Raw genomic sequence first — 21,082 nt, 5'->3', positions numbered from 1 at the left:
GGTCTTCAAATTCTTCACTCACAACCTTCGTTCATTGAGAGAGCACTTCTGTAATGAGGACACATGTGAATGGCAAATTACTTATATAGCACTTACTACTTCTGAGGAGGCATTGTGATTTAGGTGTTTCGGCTCTGAATGTACATCAAGTACAGTGTCTAGTGTGCCTTTTATTAAAGGGCTCTGACGTCAACTCAGACTACATGTGCACCATATAAAAGAAAATAAGCATTTCTGCAGTGTGAACCCTCTGGCTGTCCTTCAGACAGACCCTGTCACCACCTGTCCACAGCAAGCACTTATAAATACACGCCCGCTGTGCAGGCTTCCAGCGCGTAGGCCATGCAATGAATAAACATTACTGCTCCTAACGCATGTCTTCCCCGCATATCCACATCAGTGTTCCGACCTGCCGTTGGTTGTGAAGGGATTGTTGGGTGTAAAGTGATAGGTGCAGCATGCCAATGAAAAGCACAGGGAGGAGTATTTCTGTAATCGTGTAACCGAGCAGCGTGTGCCGGGTACACGATTACAGAAATACTCTTCCCTGACGAAGGGCACTATGATGCCCGAAATGCATCGGGAGAAACACTGAAATTGTTTGAGATTGTTTGGACATATTTGGAGATATATTGGATTGATATAAAAAGATTTATATCTAATTGGAAATAAATTATGTTGCTGGATTCAACTGTATATTTGATTCAGACGTGTTGGATTATAATTGTACAATGATTTAGATTCCACATTAGTGAGACATTTGCTGTGCTCAGAAGGACGCCCCCGAGCTGGGTGACGCTTCCTAGTTTGATTCCTGTCAGTCACTCCCCCATTATAAATCCTCTATGCAGTGCTGCAGCTGTGTCTCTTATCTCAATTGTATTTCCTCATTCTTAGTCCTCTAGACAGGCTGCTAGCTGCTTCTGTGGTCTCATCGGTAATTTCTCACTCTAAGTCCACTAAACAGACCTGCAGCTGCTTCTCTGGTCCCGTTGGTAATTCCCAAATTTTAAGACCTACAGGTATTGCTGCAGTTGCTTCTTTGGTCATGTCAGTAATTCCTCATTCTAAGTCCTCTAGCCAGTGCTGTAGCTGCATCTCTGGTCCTGTCGGTAATTCCTCATTCTAAGTCCTAAAGACAGTGCTGCTACCTGCTAGTCGGATATTATTGGTAATTCCTCATTTTAAGTTCTCTAGGCAGTGCTGCAGCTGCTTCTGTAGTCCCAGTGGTAATTCCTCATTCTAATTCTTCTAGTCAGTGCTGCAGCTGCGTCTCTCTTCCCAGCGGTAATTCCTCATTCTAAGTCCTCTAGCCGGTGCTGTAGCTGCATCTCTGGTCCTGTCGGTAATTCCTCATTCTAAGTCCTAAAGACAGTGCTGCTACCTGCTAGTCGGATATCATTGGTAATTCCTCATTTTAAGTTCTCTAGGCAGTGCTGCAGCTGGTTCTGTAGTCCCAGTGGTAATTCCTCATTCTAATTCTTCTAGTCAGTGCTGCAGCTGCGTCTCTCTTCCCAGCGGTAATTCCTCATTCTAAGTCCTCTAGCCGGTGCTGTAGCTGCATCTCTGGTCCTGTCGGTTATTCCTCATTCTAAGTCCTAAAGACAGTGCTGCTACCTGCTAGTCGGATATCAGTGGTAATTCGTCATTCTAAGTTCTCTAGGCAGTGCTGCAGCTGCTTCTGTAGTCCCAGTGGTAATTCCTCATTCTAATTCTTCTAGTCAGTGCTGCAGCTGTGTCTCTCTTCCCAGCGGTAATTCCTCATTCTAAGTCCTCTAGACTCCTCAAGTAAAAAACAATATCATTTACAACGCCAATAGCTCTAACTTTTACAAATGCGAGACCAATTGCATTGCCAAATGTTTGTTTAGAGCTGTTGCCTGTTCTATAATGTTTGTCAACCTTAACTATGCTTATGGTTTAGGTGTGAACATTATGGTCACTGCACCTTCTATTGGTTGACAAAAGCTCTTCTTTTATGTCATGTTTCAGTTTGAGTGTGGCTTAGGCCTGTTCCCCTAGTCAATGTATGTATTTATTGTATGTACTGGTATGTTCCTAATAGTAAAAGAGATGTGCTTTTTTGATGTTATTCTTATATTGTATGTGGTATCATTAATTGTAATGGCTTTAATTAACCACACAATACATTTATATTGGTAAGTGCATGCTCTCCAGGACAGGATTTCTGCTACAGCAGACCCTTCTAGTACAAACTCCCATATGTAGTGAAGGTCAGCTCTTCCTATACATTGGGTGTGTGCTCTGTGCTGCTCCACACATGCAATGCATGCGTTCTCTGGGAGTGTGCACATATTCCCATGCTTGACTCTGCTTCAAGTAGATGTTAGTTTTAAAAATAAAAACAGGCCTGGGTGTGGCTTTTCGTCACAACCTCGGGTGACTTTGCTGATCGGTTTCAGTAATGCCCCTTGACATAAGAGAAGGCAAAGCAGGTTTTGTGCTGTAACAGTTGAACCTTTTCAGCACAAAACATATTTTGTGGTGTTTAGAAGATAGTATGGGTTTCATTTTAGCTCTGGTGCAAAGCTTTAGTAAACCTGGGCCTAAGAGAGCACATGTGGGTGACATTAGGCAAGTAACAGAGGGAAGAGACCTCAGAGGACACATCAGCATCAAGAGGGGCAGAGCACCTCGGATAGGGGGGGAGAAACAAAGCACTATGGACAGTCCCACTTTTCATGTTTAACTAGAACTCCTTAAAGCTTTTACAAAATTTGAACTTTCGCAAACTACTTTTTATGTCTTCTGCCGGGTCACAAGAAACATATACTTCACTCAAACCCATATGCAGAAACTGAAATTGCAATTTGAAACAGAAAATGTATACATGAAATGCTTGCAAATGCCAGATTTGGATAGGCGGCATTCCCATCTGTAGTGTCATGGTGGGCAAAAAACAATGGATTAGAAAGTGACCCATAGGGCCATATGTATCATTCCAAATTGCGATCGCAATTTGGCTCAGTGGTATGTATTAAGGAAAAACAGCCTCGCAAAATAAGGAATCACAAAATTTGCGATTCCTTATTTTGCGATTGCATTTAAGGAATCGCAAATTGCTATTCCTTAAATGCAATGTAGGAAGCACAGAAAAAGTGCAATTTGGCCTTAAGGAATCGCAAATTACCACCAACTTCAAGTTGGCGGTAATTTGCTATTGCTCTGAAAATTTTACTTTTTTGCATTTTTCAAAGGGCAATGTGGTGCACATACATGCCCTTATGGCATGTATGTGTGCCACATGTGCACACATGCACATTTCCGCGGTGCAACAGGGTGTCCTTTTAACACCCTGGCACCCTTGAAATTGCATTCTCAATTTGCGATTCTCTAATTGAGAATTGCAAATTGAGAATGTCTACCCATTCATTCCTATGGGCCTTTAGGCCCGTTGGAATGAATGGGGAGGTATTCCTTAATTGCGAATCGCGATTTGCAATTCGCAATTACGGAATATGTAGGATTCACAAAATTATTTGCAAATCCTACATACATAGCATTTGGCGATTCTCAAATAGCGATTTGCTAATAATCGCTATTCGAGAATCGCAAACATTTATTTTCATACATATGGCCCTTAGTGACTAGTAGTGGCTGAGCCTCTTATGAGCCTCCCATCCATCACCGGTCTGTTTCTGAAGAGAAACAAAGGTCTTGACTGAGTAATTGTCGAAAATACATGTCATAAATAAAATGGTATTCACTCTTGTAGTACTTCTGGTGTGTTCTTCAATTTCAGGAGTGAGCCAGGAGTACTCTTGATTTACCCCTGCAAATAAGCCCAGACTATTACAATAGCGATTCCCACCAACTCCTTTGTGAATTGGTCCACATGTTTATGATGTGATTTAACAACACTGAAAAAAACATATAAGATCTTTGGGAAGGGAAGGGCAAGTGTTCTCTACATTGGGCCTGATTCGATTTATTTGAAATGTTATAGCAACGAATGACATATGCCTTATGTTTATCTCCTGGGTGCAAGCTTTGTATGCACCAATTTGCCTTCTATTTTTTGGCACACTCATAGGGCCATGCTCTTCCCGGGTACCTTATGCCCTATTTATAGACCCATTTATCAAAAATATTTTTTAGTAAGAATGTCTATTACCCTGATTATTGATAAGAGTGTTACTATATGTAAAGTAGTCTTAGCAGATGACAACTCCCAAGCGGCTGCACTTCTGTGACAAATTGGTTGTTGGCGTCACCGTAGGCTGCTGGTGTGGTACTGTGAAGTGCTGTGGCACAAAGTGTCAGGTTCACCAGAGCTTTGCATTCATGGCCAGCATGGGTAGCAAGATCTTGGCATGAAGCAGTCTGCTCTTAGCAAGGAATAGTAGGACCTATAGCTCCAACATCCAGGATGCAAAGCTATAGTACTGTGTTTCAACAGCCCCGGCTTAAACAGAACTTTGTCCAGTGACTACTTGGAAGAAGAGTCACAGTCACACTGTTTCAGTGACTCAGACTTCAATCCCTCTCATGTCGTCATCAATTGGATATAGATGCGCCAGGTAAAAGAGCAATGTCCATAGACTGTGACTTTGTAGGCAACATGATATTTTCAATTTGTACACTGTTCCAAATCACTCCCCACAAAGAAAGTCATTACAATCCAATGATCTCCTGCTTCATCATTGCCACTAAAAGAACTGACGGCTTTGCAGTAGGCGGCCATTCAATCTCAAGTAGCTGAAAAGACTGAAATAGAGTTCAATAGGGACTGATATTTTAAAGGGTTGGGAAGATTAAAATACAGCCCAAGGCAGTCCCTCAGTTTGACACCCGGTGGCTGCATGTGCGAATAGTGGTGCTGGCGTTTCCCAAGATGGCCACCCGCACAGCTGCAGGTAAAAGCGGGGGTTCTCAGATACACCTTGAGTTTGGTTTACATAGTCAGGTCCTGGCTCACAATGCACCTTTAATTTTCTTTTTTTATAGTATCAAACATGCAATAGCTGACACCTAAAAAGCATCCTCAAAGCAAGGCAATTGAAGATAATAGCACCATCAAAATCTGTGATGTTCACTGTAATTTGTTTAATTGCATATCTCATGTTTCACTGATTGTTTCTTTGTCACTTTGGTCTTGTTTTATTTAATAAAGATTAATAAATTATTGTGAATTTGATGTGGGATCCTTCTGTGGTCAGTTTTCACTGTGTTACTGTTTGAAGTGTGCACAAATATTTTATGCATTCACTCTAAGTTAAGTCACCGCTCTGTGCTAAGCTACCAGGGGATTGAGTACAGGTTAATGTGGGGATGCTTGTGACTTTACCCCAAAAGGGATTGTGGTTTCTGCCTGAGTGGAGTTTGTCCCACCTCAACCAGTGACCCAATGCCTTACACAAACTTACAGGTTAAAACTACGTAAAGAGTTCAAGGAAGAGGGCCAGTTGGATTAACATCATACGAATGCGATTTCAGCTGTGTCTAATGAAAGATTATAAAAGACATTGGGTTACGCACTCACATGAAGCATGTACGTGCAGTCTTTACACATATGGTTAAGAGGCAATAGTTTACCTCCTGTGCTGCTCCCCAGGACTTAAAGATGAGAGACATCAGTTTTGAAACCTGATTTCTTTAAAGAGAGTCATTTTGATATGCAAGGACATTCTAAATTAATGTCAGAGGACAGGTGACTCAGAGTTATTATGTTTGGCAAAGTTTTTAAGCATGGGTTTTCCAAGATTGTATGTTACTATTTCTTTATAAAGTTTCTTTCAAGTGATACTGTTTAGTAACAATTTTAGTTGACTGAAAAATAAAATCTGATTATGATACTCATAGTAATAACTTTACAGTCATATTTGATGTTTTTACTGAGCACAATCCCTCTTGTATCAATCAATTATTTAATCATGGAATTTCTAAAGTGTGGCTAATCCTTTATGAGTTTGTCAAGGTGCTAAAAAAGAAAGAGAAGACAGGAGCAAAAACGAAGCAGCATCAGGGGGAGAGCTGGGTCTGGGACCTGCTCAATGGGGTCGCGCTTCGGCCTCTATTAAGTAAGACTTGGGATGAGGGAGGGGAGCCGGGAGGCGGTGGGTGGGACTAGGCAGGTGGCAGGAGATAATGGGGGTCATGCTGGAGCGGCAATGGAAAAGCAAGGAGAAAGCAGTGAAAATGAAGGAAAAGCAAGGAGAGGGCACACCAAAAACAGAGAAAAGGCAATGAGAAAGCAGCGGAAACAAGGGACAAGTTTGGAGAAAGCACATAAAAAAATGAGGGGAAAAGCAAGCAGAAAAGTGTGAAAATTAGGGCAAAGCATGGAGAAGGCACACAAAAAACCGGGGAACGCCAAGAGAAGGCCAAGAAAAATGGGGAAACTAGCAAGGAGAAAGCTGTGAAAATGAAGGAGTAACAATGAGATGGCATCCAAAAAACTTTGCGAAAAGCAAGGAGAAAGCAGGGAGAGCAAGAAAGAAGCAAGGAGAAGGCACCCTAAAAATGGGGAAACTAGCAAGGAGAAAGCTGTGAAAATGAAGGAGTAACAATGAGATGGCATCCAAAAAACCTTGCGAAAAGCAAGGAGAAAGCAGGGAGAGCAAGAAAGAAGCAAGGAGAAGGCACCCTAAAAATGGGGAAACTAGCAAGGAGAAAGCTGTGAAAATGAAGGAGTAACAATGAGATGGCATCCAAAAAACCTTGCGAAAAGCAAGGAGAAAGCAGGGAGAGCAAGAAAGAAGCAAGGAGAAGGCACCCTAAAAATGGGGAAACTAGCAAGGAGAAAGCTGTGAAAATGAAGGAGTAACAATGAGATGGCATCCAAAAAACCTTGCGAAAAGCAAGGAGAAAGCAGGGAGAGCAAGAAAGAAGCAAGGAGAAGGCACCCTAAAAATGGGGAAACTAGCAAGGAGAAAGCTGTGAAAATGAAGGAGTAACAATGAGATGGCATCCAAAAAACCTTGCGAAAAGCAAGGAGAAAGCAGGGAGAGCAAGAAAGAAGCAAGGAGAAGGCACCCTAAAAATGGGGAAACTAGCAAGGAGAAAGCTGTGAAAATGAAGGAGTAACAATGAGATGGCATCCAAAAAACCTTGCGAAAAGCAAGGAGAAAGCAGGGAGAGCAAGAAAGAAGCAAGGAGAAGGCACCCTAAAAATGGGGAAACTAGCAAGGAGAAAGCTGTGAAAATGAAGGAGTAACAATGAGATGGCATCCAAAAAACCTTGCGAAAAGCAAGGAGAAAGCAGGGAGAGCAAGAAAGAAGCAAGGAGAAGGCACCCTAAAAATGGGGAAACTAGCAAGGAGAAAGCTGTGAAAATGAAGGAGTAACAATGAGATGGCATCCAAAAAACCTTGCGAAAAGCAAGGAGAAAGCAGGGAGAGCAAGAAAGAAGCAAGGAGAAGGCACCCTAAAAATGGGGAAACTAGCAAGGAGAAAGCTGTGAAAATGAAGGAGTAACAATGAGATGGCATCCAAAAAACCTTGCGAAAAGCAAGGAGAAAGCAGGGAGAGCAAGAAAGAAGCAAGGAGAAGGCACCCTAAAAATGGGGAAACTAGCAAGGAGAAAGCTGTGAAAATGAAGGAGTAACAATGAGATGGCATCCAAAAAACCTTGCGAAAAGCAAGGAGAAAGCAGGGAGAGCAAGAAAGAAGCAAGGAGAAGGCACCCTAAAAATGGGGAAACTAGCAAGGAGAAAGCTGTGAAAATGAAGGAGTAACAATGAGATGGCATCCAAAAAACCTTGCGAAAAGCAAGGAGAAAGCAGGGAGAGCAAGAAAGAAGCAAGGAGAAGGCACCCTAAAAATGGGGAAACTAGCAAGGAGAAAGCTGTGAAAATGAAGGAGTAACAATGAGATGGCATCCAAAAAACCTTGCGAAAAGCAAGGAGAAAGCAGGGAGAGCAAGAAAGAAGCAAGGAGAAGGCACCCTAAAAATGGGGAAACTAGCAAGGAGAAAGCTGTGAAAATGAAGGAGTAACAATGAGATGGCATCCAAAAAACCTTGCGAAAAGCAAGGAGAAAGCAGGGAGAGCAAGAAAGAAGCAAGGAGAAGGCACCCTAAAAATGGGGAAACTAGCAAGGAGAAAGCTGTGAAAATGAAGGAGTAACAATGAGATGGCATCCAAAAAACCTTGCGAAAAGCAAGGAGAAAGCAGGGAGAGCAAGAAAGAAGCAAGGAGAAGGCACCCTAAAAATGGGGAAACTAGCAAGGAGAAAGCTGTGAAAATGAAGGAGTAACAATGAGATGGCATCCAAAAAACCTTGCGAAAAGCAAGGAGAAAGCAGGGAGAGCAAGAAAGAAGCAAGGAGAAGGCACCCTAAAAATGGGGAAACTAGCAAGGAGAAAGCTGTGAAAATGAAGGAGTAACAATGAGATGGCATCCAAAAAACCTTGCGAAAAGCAAGGAGAAAGCAGGGAGAGCAAGAAAGAAGCAAGGAGAAGGCACCCTAAAAATGGGGAAACTAGCAAGGAGAAAGCTGTGAAAATGAAGGAGTAACAATGAGATGGCATCCAAAAAACCTTGCGAAAAGCAAGGAGAAAGCAGGGAGAGCAAGAAAGAAGCAAGGAGAAGGCACCCTAAAAATGGGGAAACTAGCAAGGAGAAAGCTGTGAAAATGAAGGAGTAACAATGAGATGGCATCCAAAAAACCTTGCGAAAAGCAAGGAGAAAGCAGGGAGAGCAAGAAAGAAGCAAGGAGAAGGCACCCTAAAAATGGGGAAACTAGCAAGGAGAAAGCTGTGAAAATGAAGGAGTAACAATGAGATGGCATCCAAAAAACCTTGCGAAAAGCAAGGAGAAAGCAGGGAGAGCAAGAAAGAAGCAAGGAGAAGGCACCCTAAAAATGGGGAAACTAGCAAGGAGAAAGCTGTGAAAATGAAGGAGTAACAATGAGATGGCATCCAAAAAACCTTGCGAAAAGCAAGGAGAAAGCAGGGAGAGCAAGAAAGAAGCAAGGAGAAGGCACCCTAAAAATGGGGAAACTAGCAAGGAGAAAGCTGTGAAAATGAAGGAGTAACAATGAGATGGCATCCAAAAAACCTTGCGAAAAGCAAGGAGAAAGCAGGGAGAGCAAGAAAGAAGCAAGGAGAAGGCACCCTAAAAATGGGGAAACTAGCAAGGAGAAAGCTGTGAAAATGAAGGAGTAACAATGAGATGGCATCCAAAAAACCTTGCGAAAAGCAAGGAGAAAGCAGGGAGAGCAAGAAAGAAGCAAGGAGAAGGCACCCTAAAAATGGGGAAACTAGCAAGGAGAAAGCTGTGAAAATGAAGGAGTAACAATGAGATGGCATCCAAAAAACCTTGCGAAAAGCAAGGAGAAAGCAGGGAGAGCAAGAAAGAAGCAAGGAGAAGGCACCCTAAAAATGGGGAAACTAGCAAGGAGAAAGCTGTGAAAATGAAGGAGTAACAATGAGATGGCATCCAAAAAACCTTGCGAAAAGCAAGGAGAAAGCAGGGAGAGCAAGAAAGAAGCAAGGAGAAGGCACCCTAAAAATGGGGAAACTAGCAAGGAGAAAGCTGTGAAAATGAAGGAGTAACAATGAGATGGCATCCAAAAAACCTTGCGAAAAGCAAGGAGAAAGCAGGGAGAGCAAGAAAGAAGCAAGGAGAAGGCACCCTAAAAATGGGGAAACTAGCAAGGAGAAAGCTGTGAAAATGAAGGAGTAACAATGAGATGGCATCCAAAAAACCTTGCGAAAAGCAAGGAGAAAGCAGGGAGAGCAAGAAAGAAGCAAGGAGAAGGCACCCTAAAAATGGGGAAACTAGCAAGGAGAAAGCTGTGAAAATGAAGGAGTAACAATGAGATGGCATCCAAAAAACCTTGCGAAAAGCAAGGAGAAAGCAGGGAGAGCAAGAAAGAAGCAAGGAGAAGGCACCCTAAAAATGGGGAAACTAGCAAGGAGAAAGCTGTGAAAATGAAGGAGTAACAATGAGATGGCATCCAAAAAACCTTGCGAAAAGCAAGGAGAAAGCAGGGAGAGCAAGAAAGAAGCAAGGAGAAGGCACCCTAAAAATGGGGAAACTAGCAAGGAGAAAGCTGTGAAAATGAAGGAGTAACAATGAGATGGCATCCAAAAAACCTTGCGAAAAGCAAGGAGAAAGCAGGGAGAGCAAGAAAGAAGCAAGGAGAAGGCACCCTAAAAATGGGGAAACTAGCAAGGAGAAAGCTGTGAAAATGAAGGAGTAACAATGAGATGGCATCCAAAAAACCTTGCGAAAAGCAAGGAGAAAGCAGGGAGAGCAAGAAAGAAGCAAGGAGAAGGCACCCTAAAAATGGGGAAACTAGCAAGGAGAAAGCTGTGAAAATGAAGGAGTAACAATGAGATGGCATCCAAAAAACCTTGCGAAAAGCAAGGAGAAAGCAGGGAGAGCAAGAAAGAAGCAAGGAGAAGGCACCCTAAAAATGGGGAAACTAGCAAGGAGAAAGCTGTGAAAATGAAGGAGTAACAATGAGATGGCATCCAAAAAACCTTGCGAAAAGCAAGGAGAAAGCAGGGAGAGCAAGAAAGAAGCAAGGAGAAGGCACCCTAAAAATGGGGAAACTAGCAAGGAGAAAGCTGTGAAAATGAAGGAGTAACAATGAGATGGCATCCAAAAAACCTTGCGAAAAGCAAGGAGAAAGCAGGGAGAGCAAGAAAGAAGCAAGGAGAAGGCACCCTAAAAATGGGGAAACTAGCAAGGAGAAAGCTGTGAAAATGAAGGAGTAACAATGAGATGGCATCCAAAAAACCTTGCGAAAAGCAAGGAGAAAGCAGGGAGAGCAAGAAAGAAGCAAGGAGAAGGCACCCTAAAAATGGGGAAACTAGCAAGGAGAAAGCTGTGAAAATGAAGGAGTAACAATGAGATGGCATCCAAAAAACCTTGCGAAAAGCAAGGAGAAAGCAGGGAGAGCAAGAAAGAAGCAAGGAGAAGGCACCCTAAAAATGGGGAAACTAGCAAGGAGAAAGCTGTGAAAATGAAGGAGTAACAATGAGATGGCATCCAAAAAACCTTGCGAAAAGCAAGGAGAAAGCAGGGAGAGCAAGAAAGAAGCAAGGAGAAGGCACCCTAAAAATGGGGAAACTAGCAAGGAGAAAGCTGTGAAAATGAAGGAGTAACAATGAGATGGCATCCAAAAAACCTTGCGAAAAGCAAGGAGAAAGCAGGGAGAGCAAGAAAGAAGCAAGGAGAAGGCACCCTAAAAATGGGGAAACTAGCAAGGAGAAAGCTGTGAAAATGAAGGAGTAACAATGAGATGGCATCCAAAAAACCTTGCGAAAAGCAAGGAGAAAGCAGGGAGAGCAAGAAAGAAGCAAGGAGAAGGCACCCTAAAAATGGGGAAACTAGCAAGGAGAAAGCTGTGAAAATGAAGGAGTAACAATGAGATGGCATCCAAAAAACCTTGCGAAAAGCAAGGAGAAAGCAGGGAGAGCAAGAAAGAAGCAAGGAGAAGGCACCCTAAAAATGGGGAAACTAGCAAGGAGAAAGCTGTGAAAATGAAGGAGTAACAATGAGATGGCATCCAAAAAACCTTGCGAAAAGCAAGGAGAAAGCAGGGAGAGCAAGAAAGAAGCAAGGAGAAGGCACCCTAAAAATGGGGAAACTAGCAAGGAGAAAGCTGTGAAAATGAAGGAGTAACAATGAGATGGCATCCAAAAAACCTTGCGAAAAGCAAGGAGAAAGCAGGGAGAGCAAGAAAGAAGCAAGGAGAAGGCACCCTAAAAATGGGGAAACTAGCAAGGAGAAAGCTGTGAAAATGAAGGAGTAACAATGAGATGGCATCCAAAAAACCTTGCGAAAAGCAAGGAGAAAGCAGGGAGAGCAAGAAAGAAGCAAGGAGAAGGCACCCTAAAAATGGGGAAACTAGCAAGGAGAAAGCTGTGAAAATGAAGGAGTAACAATGAGATGGCATCCAAAAAACCTTGCGAAAAGCAAGGAGAAAGCAGGGAGAGCAAGAAAGAAGCAAGGAGAAGGCACCCTAAAAATGGGGAAACTAGCAAGGAGAAAGCTGTGAAAATGAAGGAGTAACAATGAGATGGCATCCAAAAAACCTTGCGAAAAGCAAGGAGAAAGCAGGGAGAGCAAGAAAGAAGCAAGGAGAAGGCACCCTAAAAATGGGGAAACTAGCAAGGAGAAAGCTGTGAAAATGAAGGAGTAACAATGAGATGGCATCCAAAAAACCTTGCGAAAAGCAAGGAGAAAGCAGGGAGAGCAAGAAAGAAGCAAGGAGAAGGCACCCTAAAAATGGGGAAACTAGCAAGGAGAAAGCTGTGAAAATGAAGGAGTAACAATGAGATGGCATCCAAAAAACCTTGCGAAAAGCAAGGAGAAAGCAGGGAGAGCAAGAAAGAAGCAAGGAGAAGGCACCCTAAAAATGGGGAAACTAGCAAGGAGAAAGCTGTGAAAATGAAGGAGTAACAATGAGATGGCATCCAAAAAACCTTGCGAAAAGCAAGGAGAAAGCAGGGAGAGCAAGAAAGAAGCAAGGAGAAGGCACCCTAAAAATGGGGAAACTAGCAAGGAGAAAGCTGTGAAAATGAAGGAGTAACAATGAGATGGCATCCAAAAAACCTTGCGAAAAGCAAGGAGAAAGCAGGGAGAGCAAGAAAGAAGCAAGGAGAAGGCACCCTAAAAATGGGGAAACTAGCAAGGAGAAAGCTGTGAAAATGAAGGAGTAACAATGAGATGGCATCCAAAAAACCTTGCGAAAAGCAAGGAGAAAGCAGGGAGAGCAAGAAAGAAGCAAGGAGAAGGCACCCTAAAAATGGGGAAACTAGCAAGGAGAAAGCTGTGAAAATGAAGGAGTAACAATGAGATGGCATCCAAAAAACCTTGCGAAAAGCAAGGAGAAAGCAGGGAGAGCAAGAAAGAAGCAAGGAGAAGGCACCCTAAAAATGGGGAAACTAGCAAGGAGAAAGCTGTGAAAATGAAGGAGTAACAATGAGATGGCATCCAAAAAACCTTGCGAAAAGCAAGGAGAAAGCAGGGAGAGCAAGAAAGAAGCAAGGAGAAGGCACCCTAAAAATGGGGAAACTAGCAAGGAGAAAGCTGTGAAAATGAAGGAGTAACAATGAGATGGCATCCAAAAAACCTTGCGAAAAGCAAGGAGAAAGCAGGGAGAGCAAGAAAGAAGCAAGGAGAAGGCACCCTAAAAATGGGGAAACTAGCAAGGAGAAAGCTGTGAAAATGAAGGAGTAACAATGAGATGGCATCCAAAAAACCTTGCGAAAAGCAAGGAGAAAGCAGGGAGAGCAAGAAAGAAGCAAGGAGAAGGCACCCTAAAAATGGGGAAACTAGCAAGGAGAAAGCTGTGAAAATGAAGGAGTAACAATGAGATGGCATCCAAAAAACCTTGCGAAAAGCAAGGAGAAAGCAGGGAGAGCAAGAAAGAAGCAAGGAGAAGGCACCCTAAAAATGGGGAAACTAGCAAGGAGAAAGCTGTGAAAATGAAGGAGTAACAATGAGATGGCATCCAAAAAACCTTGCGAAAAGCAAGGAGAAAGCAGGGAGAGCAAGAAAGAAGCAAGGAGAAGGCACCCTAAAAATGGGGAAACTAGCAAGGAGAAAGCTGTGAAAATGAAGGAGTAACAATGAGATGGCATCCAAAAAACCTTGCGAAAAGCAAGGAGAAAGCAGGGAGAGCAAGAAAGAAGCAAGGAGAAGGCACCCTAAAAATGGGGAAACTAGCAAGGAGAAAGCTGTGAAAATGAAGGAGTAACAATGAGATGGCATCCAAAAAACCTTGCGAAAAGCAAGGAGAAAGCAGGGAGAGCAAGAAAGAAGCAAGGAGAAGGCACCCTAAAAATGGGGAAACTAGCAAGGAGAAAGCTGTGAAAATGAAGGAGTAACAATGAGATGGCATCCAAAAAACCTTGCGAAAAGCAAGGAGAAAGCAGGGAGAGCAAGAAAGAAGCAAGGAGAAGGCACCCTAAAAATGGGGAAACTAGCAAGGAGAAAGCTGTGAAAATGAAGGAGTAACAATGAGATGGCATCCAAAAAACCTTGCGAAAAGCAAGGAGAAAGCAGGGAGAGCAAGAAAGAAGCAAGGAGAAGGCACCCTAAAAATGGGGAAACTAGCAAGGAGAAAGCTGTGAAAATGAAGGAGTAACAATGAGATGGCATCCAAAAAACCTTGCGAAAAGCAAGGAGAAAGCAGGGAGAGCAAGAAAGAAGCAAGGAGAAGGCACCCTAAAAATGGGGAAACTAGCAAGGAGAAAGCTGTGAAAATGAAGGAGTAACAATGAGATGGCATCCAAAAAACCTTGCGAAAAGCAAGGAGAAAGCAGGGAGAGCAAGAAAGAAGCAAGGAGAAGGCACCCTAAAAATGGGGAAACTAGCAAGGAGAAAGCTGTGAAAATGAAGGAGTAACAATGAGATGGCATCCAAAAAACCTTGCGAAAAGCAAGGAGAAAGCAGGGAGAGCAAGAAAGAAGCAAGGAGAAGGCACCCTAAAAATGGGGAAACTAGCAAGGAGAAAGCTGTGAAAATGAAGGAGTAACAATGAGATGGCATCCAAAAAACCTTGCGAAAAGCAAGGAGAAAGCAGGGAGAGCAAGAAAGAAGCAAGGAGAAGGCACCCTAAAAATGGGGAAACTAGCAAGGAGAAAGCTGTGAAAATGAAGGAGTAACAATGAGATGGCATCCAAAAAACCTTGCGAAAAGCAAGGAGAAAGCAGGGAGAGCAAGAAAGAAGCAAGGAGAAGGCACCCTAAAAATGGGGAAACTAGCAAGGAGAAAGCTGTGAAAATGAAGGAGTAACAATGAGATGGCATCCAAAAAACCTTGCGAAAAGCAAGGAGAAAGCAGGGAGAGCAAGAAAGAAGCAAGGAGAAGGCACCCTAAAAATAGGGGCAATAGCAAGGAGAAGACAGAAGCAAGAGAGGTGCAGCAACATGGGACAGCTGGACCCGGCACCAGCTCAATGGGGTCATGCTGAGACCTCCCCATAATAGGCCCTGGAGCAGGGAGGGGTGCGGAAGGGGGTGGGTGGGGCCAGGCAGGAGGCGGGAAATAATGAGTTGAAATACGGGAGTGGCAGGGGAAGAGCAAGGCAAAGGCACACAAAAAATGAGAGAAAAGGAAGGGGAAGGCCGTAAAAAATGCCTGAAAAGGCAACGAGAAAGCAGGAAAAATGCAGGAAAAGCAAGAAGAATGCATATAAAAAACAGGGTAAAAAGTAAGGATAAGGCATCCAGAAAACAGTGGAAAAGCAAGGAGAAGGCACTCAAAAAATGGGGGGAAAAACAAGAAAAAACCAATGAAAACGAGGGAAAAGCAAAAAGACAGTGCTCAAAAAACGGGGGATAAAGCAAGAAGATAGGAACAAGAATGATGCAGCAGCGCGGGGAGAGCTGGGTTTATGAACTCTTTAAGGGTTTGGGGATGTAAGTCTATATATTTGTGTACCTTTGCACTTGTAAATTGTTAATAGGATATGCAGTAACGTTACTCAAAAGATGTCCTCTTGTGTAAGGTTACCTTTGCGAGTAGTGCTGTATGTGTCCTCTTGTTCCACATGCTGTGTCTGACTACAGGTTGTGTGTGACATGAAGCATAGAGGTGGCTTCTACAAATGTACTACACATTACCTGTTCTTGCATATTGGAAGCGCAGCTTCAATCGACGCCTCATGTCCTTCCCACATGAGATGCTCCAGACGATCAACAGTAGCTGGAACATCAGAGTCTGGTGTGGTTTCCTTCAACATCTGAAACAGGACAGATCAGTCATAGTGTTAGGTTATAGGCAGCACGCATTATAAACTTACATCCTCCTATAGAGAACACCTGAGCTTTGCAATATCTTGTGCTTTGGACACAAGGACATATAATCATAAAGTGGTTTTATAAACATGTGAGAAGCACTAGCTTTGCTGTGTCTGCTGCTGCTTCAGAGGCCAGTGCCATGCACAGTGCGTGCTTTATGTATTCTCTCTAGTCTCTATGTCTTGGAATGCCATGACGTGTTATAATACAAAAGTGTTTTGTGCTTTAAATAGAAGATTTCTGCCATGGAGCATCACGTTCTAGAATAGGACTGGACCACTAATGCTGGCCAACAATGGCAAAGGCTGATGGATTCTGGAAACAAGACGAGCTACAGAATTATCTTGATTAGTTCCACAAATTCAAAGTTTTAATTTTATTAGAAAATAGCACCAACAATATTTGATTGGTTTTATAGCAACCATTCCCAATAGAAGTAGTGTTACGATTTCTGAAACATATATATTAGATCAATCCATTCACCTCACACCCTTTGCCCCACCGCTAAGTGTCATTCTAAAACAGTGAACTGCATCCATCACAGCTTCATTCACTTCACTCCGGTGCCCCACCACCAAGCATCATTCTGTAACAGTGAACTGCATCCATCACAGCTTCATTCAGAAGTGTGGCTCACTGGTTAGAGTAGGCAGACCTGGAAGCAGAGGTCAGCCTGGGACCAGGGTTCAATTCCCGGCTCGGCTGGGTCTTGAGTCCATAAATTGTCCATGGACTCGATAATTCTCGCTCCAGTGCATACTTGATTCATGGGTTCACACTCTGCAACTCTGGGCAATAGCTTGCTTAATCTCCACAATGGCCCCTCGCGGCGGGATGCCTGGCTTTCACCTTGTGGATGCCCTGCTGGGATATCTCACAGGGGAATACCAGGACGGGTTCCCTAAGCAAGCGCTTAGAGACTGGTTGGTGATTTGCGCTATATAAATATCTGTACATTTACATTTACTTCACTCCGGTGCCCCACCACCAAGCATCATTCTATAACAGTGAACTGCATCGATCACAGCTTCATTCACTTCACTCTTGTGCTCCACTGCTGAGCATCATTGTATAACAGTGAACTGCATACATGATAGCTTCATTCACTTCGCTCCGGTGCCCCACCGCTGAGCAGCATTCTGTAACAGTGAACTGCATCCATCACAGCTTCATTCACTTCACTCTTGTGCTCCACTGCTGAGCATCATTCTATAAAAGTGAACTGCATCCATCATAGCTTCATTCACTTCGCTCCGGTGCCCCACCGATGAGCATCATTCTGTAACAGTGAACTGCATCCATCACAGCTTCATTTACTTCACTCTTGTGCTCCACCGCTAAGCATCATTCTATAACAGTGAACTGCATCCATCATAGCTTCATTCACTTCACTCCTGTGCTCCACTGCTAAGCATCATTCTAAAACAGTGAACTGCATCCATCATAGCTTCATTCACCTCACACCCTTTGCCCCACTGCTAAGCATCATTCTATAACAGTAAACTGCATCCATCTTAGCTTCATTTACTTCACTCCTGTGCTCCACCGCTAAGCATCATTCTATAACAGTGAACTGCATCCATAACAGCTTCATTCACTTCACTCCTTTGCTCCACCGCTAAGCATCATTCTATAACAGTGAACTGCATCCATCATAGCTTCATTCACTTCACTCCGGTGCCCCACCGCTAAGCATCATTCTATAACAGTAAGCTGCATCCATCATAGCTTCATTCACCTCACTCCCTTTGCCCCACTGCTAAGCATCATTCTATAACAGTAAACTGCATCCATCATAGCTTCATTCACTTCACTCCGGTGCCCCACCACAAAGCATCATTCTATAACAGTGAACTGCATCCATCATAGCTTCATTCACTTCACTCCAGTGCCCCACCACTAAGTATCATTCTGTAACAGTGAACTGCATCCATCATAGCTTCATTCACTTCATTACGGTGCCCCACAGCTAAGCATCATTCTATAACAGAGAACTGCATCCATCATAGCTTCATTCACTTCACTCCGGTGCCCCACCGCTGAGCATCATTCTGTAACAGTGAACTCCATCCATCATAGCTTCATTCACTTCACTCCGGTGCCTCACCGCTAAGCATCATTCTATAACAGTGAACTGCATACATCATAGCTTCATTCACTTCACTCCAGTGCCCCACCGCTAAGCATCATTCTATAACAGTGAACTGCATCCATCATAGCTTCATTCACTTCACTCCGGTGCCCCACCGCTGAGCATCATTCTGTAACAGTGAACTCCATCCATCATAGCTTCATTCACTTCACTCCGGTGCCCCACCGCTAAGCATCATTCTATAACAGTGAACTGCATACATCATAGCTTCATTCACTTCACTCCAGTGCCCCACCGCTAAGCATCATTCTATAACAGTGAACTGCATCCATCATAGCTTCATTGACTTCACTTCAGTGCCCCACCGCTAAGCATCATACTGTAACATCGAACTGCATCCATCATAGCTTAATGCACTTCACTCCGGTGCCCCACCGCTAAGCATAATTCTATAACAATGAACTGCATCCATCATAGCTTCATTCACTTCACTCCGGTGCCCCACCGCTAAGCATCATTCTATAACAGTGAACTGCATCCATCATAGCTTCATTCACTTCACTCCTGTGCTCCACTGCTAAGCATCATTCTATAACAGTGAACTGCATCCATCATAGCTTCATTCACTTCACGCTGGTGCCCCACCGCTAAGCATCATTCTATAACAGTGAACTGCATCCATCATAGCTTCATTCACTTCGCTCCTGTGCTCCACCGCTAAGCATCATTCTATAACAGTGAACTGTATCCATCATAGCCTCATTCACTTCACTCTTTTGCTCCACTGCTAAGCATCATTCTATAACAGTGAACTGCATACATCATACTTTCATTCACTTCACTCTGGTGCCCCACCGCTAAGCATCATTCTATAACAGTGAACTGCATCCATCATAGCTTCATTCACTTCGCTCCAGTGCCCCACCGCTGAGCATCATTCTGTAACAGTGAACTGCATCCATCACAGCTTCATTCACTTCACTCTTGTGCTCCACTGCTGAGCATCATTCTATAACAGTGAACTGCATACATCATAGCTTCATTCACTTCACTCCTGTGGTCCACCACTGAGCATCATTCTGTAACAGTGAACTGCATCCATCATAGCTTCGTTCACTTCACTCCTGTGCTCCACCGCTAAGCATCATTTTATAACAGTGAACTGCATCCATAACAGCTTCATTCACTTCACTCCTTTGCTCCACCGCTAAGAATCATTCTATAACAGTGAACTGCATACATCATAGCTGCATTCACTTCACTCCGGTGCCCCAAAGCTAAGCATCATTCTATAACAGTGAACTGCATCCATCATAGCTTCATTCACTTCACTCCTATGTCCCACCGCTAAGCATCATTCTATAACAGTGAACTGCATCCATCATAGCTTCATTCACTTCACTCCTATGTCCCACCGCTAAGCATCATTCTGTAACAGTGAACTGCATGCATCATAGCTTCATTCACTTCACTCCAGTGCCCCACCGCTAAGCATCATTCTATAACAGTGAAATGCATCCATCATAGCTTCATTCACTTCACTCCTGTGCTCCACTGCTGAGCATCATTCTGTAACAGTGAACTCCATCCATCATAGCTTCATTCACTTCACTCCGGTGCCCCACCGCTAAGCATCATTCTATAACAGTGAACTGCATACATCATAGCTTCATTCACTTCACTCCAGTGCCCCACCGCTAAGCATCATTCTATAACAGTGAACTGCATCCATCATAGCTTCATTCACTTCACTCCTGTGCTCCACCGCTAAGCATCATACTGTAACATCGAACTGCATCCGTCATAGCTTCATGCACTTCACTCCGGTGCCCCACCGCTAAGCATCATTCTATAACAGTGAACTGCATCCATCATAGCTTCATTCACTTCACACCGGTGCCCCACCCCTAAGCATCATTCTATAACAGTGAACTGCATCCATTATAGCTTCATTCACTTCACACCGGTGCCCCACCCCTAAGCATCATTCTATAACAGTGAACTGCATCCATTATAGCTTCATTCACTTCACTCCGGTGCCACACCGCTGAGCATCATTCTGTAACAATGAACTGCATCCATCATAGCGTCATTCACTTCACTCCGGTGCCCTACCGGTAAGCATCATTCTATAACAGTGAACTGCATCCATCATAGCTTTATTCACTTCACTCCGGTGCCCCACCGCTAAGCATCATTCTGTAACAATGAACTGCATCCATCATAGCTTCATTCACTTCACTCCGGTACCCCACCGTTAAGCATCATTCTATAACAGTGAACTGCATCCATCATAGCTTCATTCACTTCACTCCTGTGCTCCATCGCTAAGCATCATACTGTAACATCGAACTGCATCCATCATAGCTTCAAGCACTTCATTTCGGTGCCCCACCGCTAAGCATCATTCTATAACAGTGAACTGCATCCGTCATAGCTTCATTCACTTCACTCCGGTGCCCCACCGCTAAGCATCATTCTATAACAGTGAACTGCATCCATTATAGCTTCATTCACTTCACTCCTGTGCTCCACCGCTAAGCATCATTCTGTAACAATGAACTGCATCCATCATAGCTTCATTCACTTCACTCCGGTACCCCACCGTTAAGCATCATTCTATAACAGTGAACTGCATCCATCATAGCTTCATTCACTTCACTCCAGTGCCCAACCGCTAAGCATCATTCTGTAATAGTGAACTGCATCCATCACAGCTTCATTCACTTCACTCTTTTGCTCCACTGCTAAGCATCATTCTATAACAGTGAACTGCATACATCATAGCTTCATTCACTTCACTCCGGTGCCCCACCGCTAAGCATCATTCTATAACAGTGAACTGCGTCCATCATAGCTTCATTCACTTCACTCCGGTGCCCCACCGCTAAGCATCATTCTGTAACAGTGAACTGCATCCATCATAGCTTCATTCACTTCACTCCGGTGCCCCACCGCTTAGCATCATTCTATAGCAGTGAAATGCATCCATCATAGCTTCATTCACTTCACTCCGGTGGCCCACCGCTAAGCATCACTCTATAAAAGTGAACTGCATCCATCATAGCTTCATTCACTTCACTCCTGTGCCCCACCGCTAAGCATCATTCTATAACAGTGAATTGCATCCATCATAGCTTCATTCACTTCACTCCGGTGCCCCACCGCTAAGCATCATTCTATAACAGTGAACTGCATTCATCATAGCTTCATTCACTTCGCTCCTCTGCTCCACCGCTAAGCATCATTCTATAACAGTGAACTGC

The 21,082-nt window shown here is 43.6% G+C and overlaps 1 protein-coding gene across 1 annotated transcript in view; it reads right to left on the bottom strand.

Moving 5' to 3' along the window:
- LOC146822305 (protein LEG1 homolog) overlaps window positions 1-21,082 on the bottom strand; it is a 282,602-nt gene that overhangs the window by 99,666 nt on the left and 161,854 nt on the right. Inside the window, exon 4 of the mRNA XM_085613393.1 lies at window positions 15,548-15,666. Within this exon, the coding sequence (XP_085469519.1) occupies window positions 15,548-15,666 (119 nt within the window). The remainder of the gene's footprint in view (window positions 1-15,547; window positions 15,667-21,082) is intronic.

The sequence above is a fragment of the Triturus cristatus genome, chromosome 6 (genome assembly GCF_964204655.1).
Source record: "Triturus cristatus chromosome 6, aTriCri1.1, whole genome shotgun sequence".
NCBI lineage: Eukaryota > Metazoa > Chordata > Amphibia > Caudata > Salamandridae > Triturus > Triturus cristatus.
This window is presented reverse-complemented; position numbering and strand designations above follow the sequence as displayed.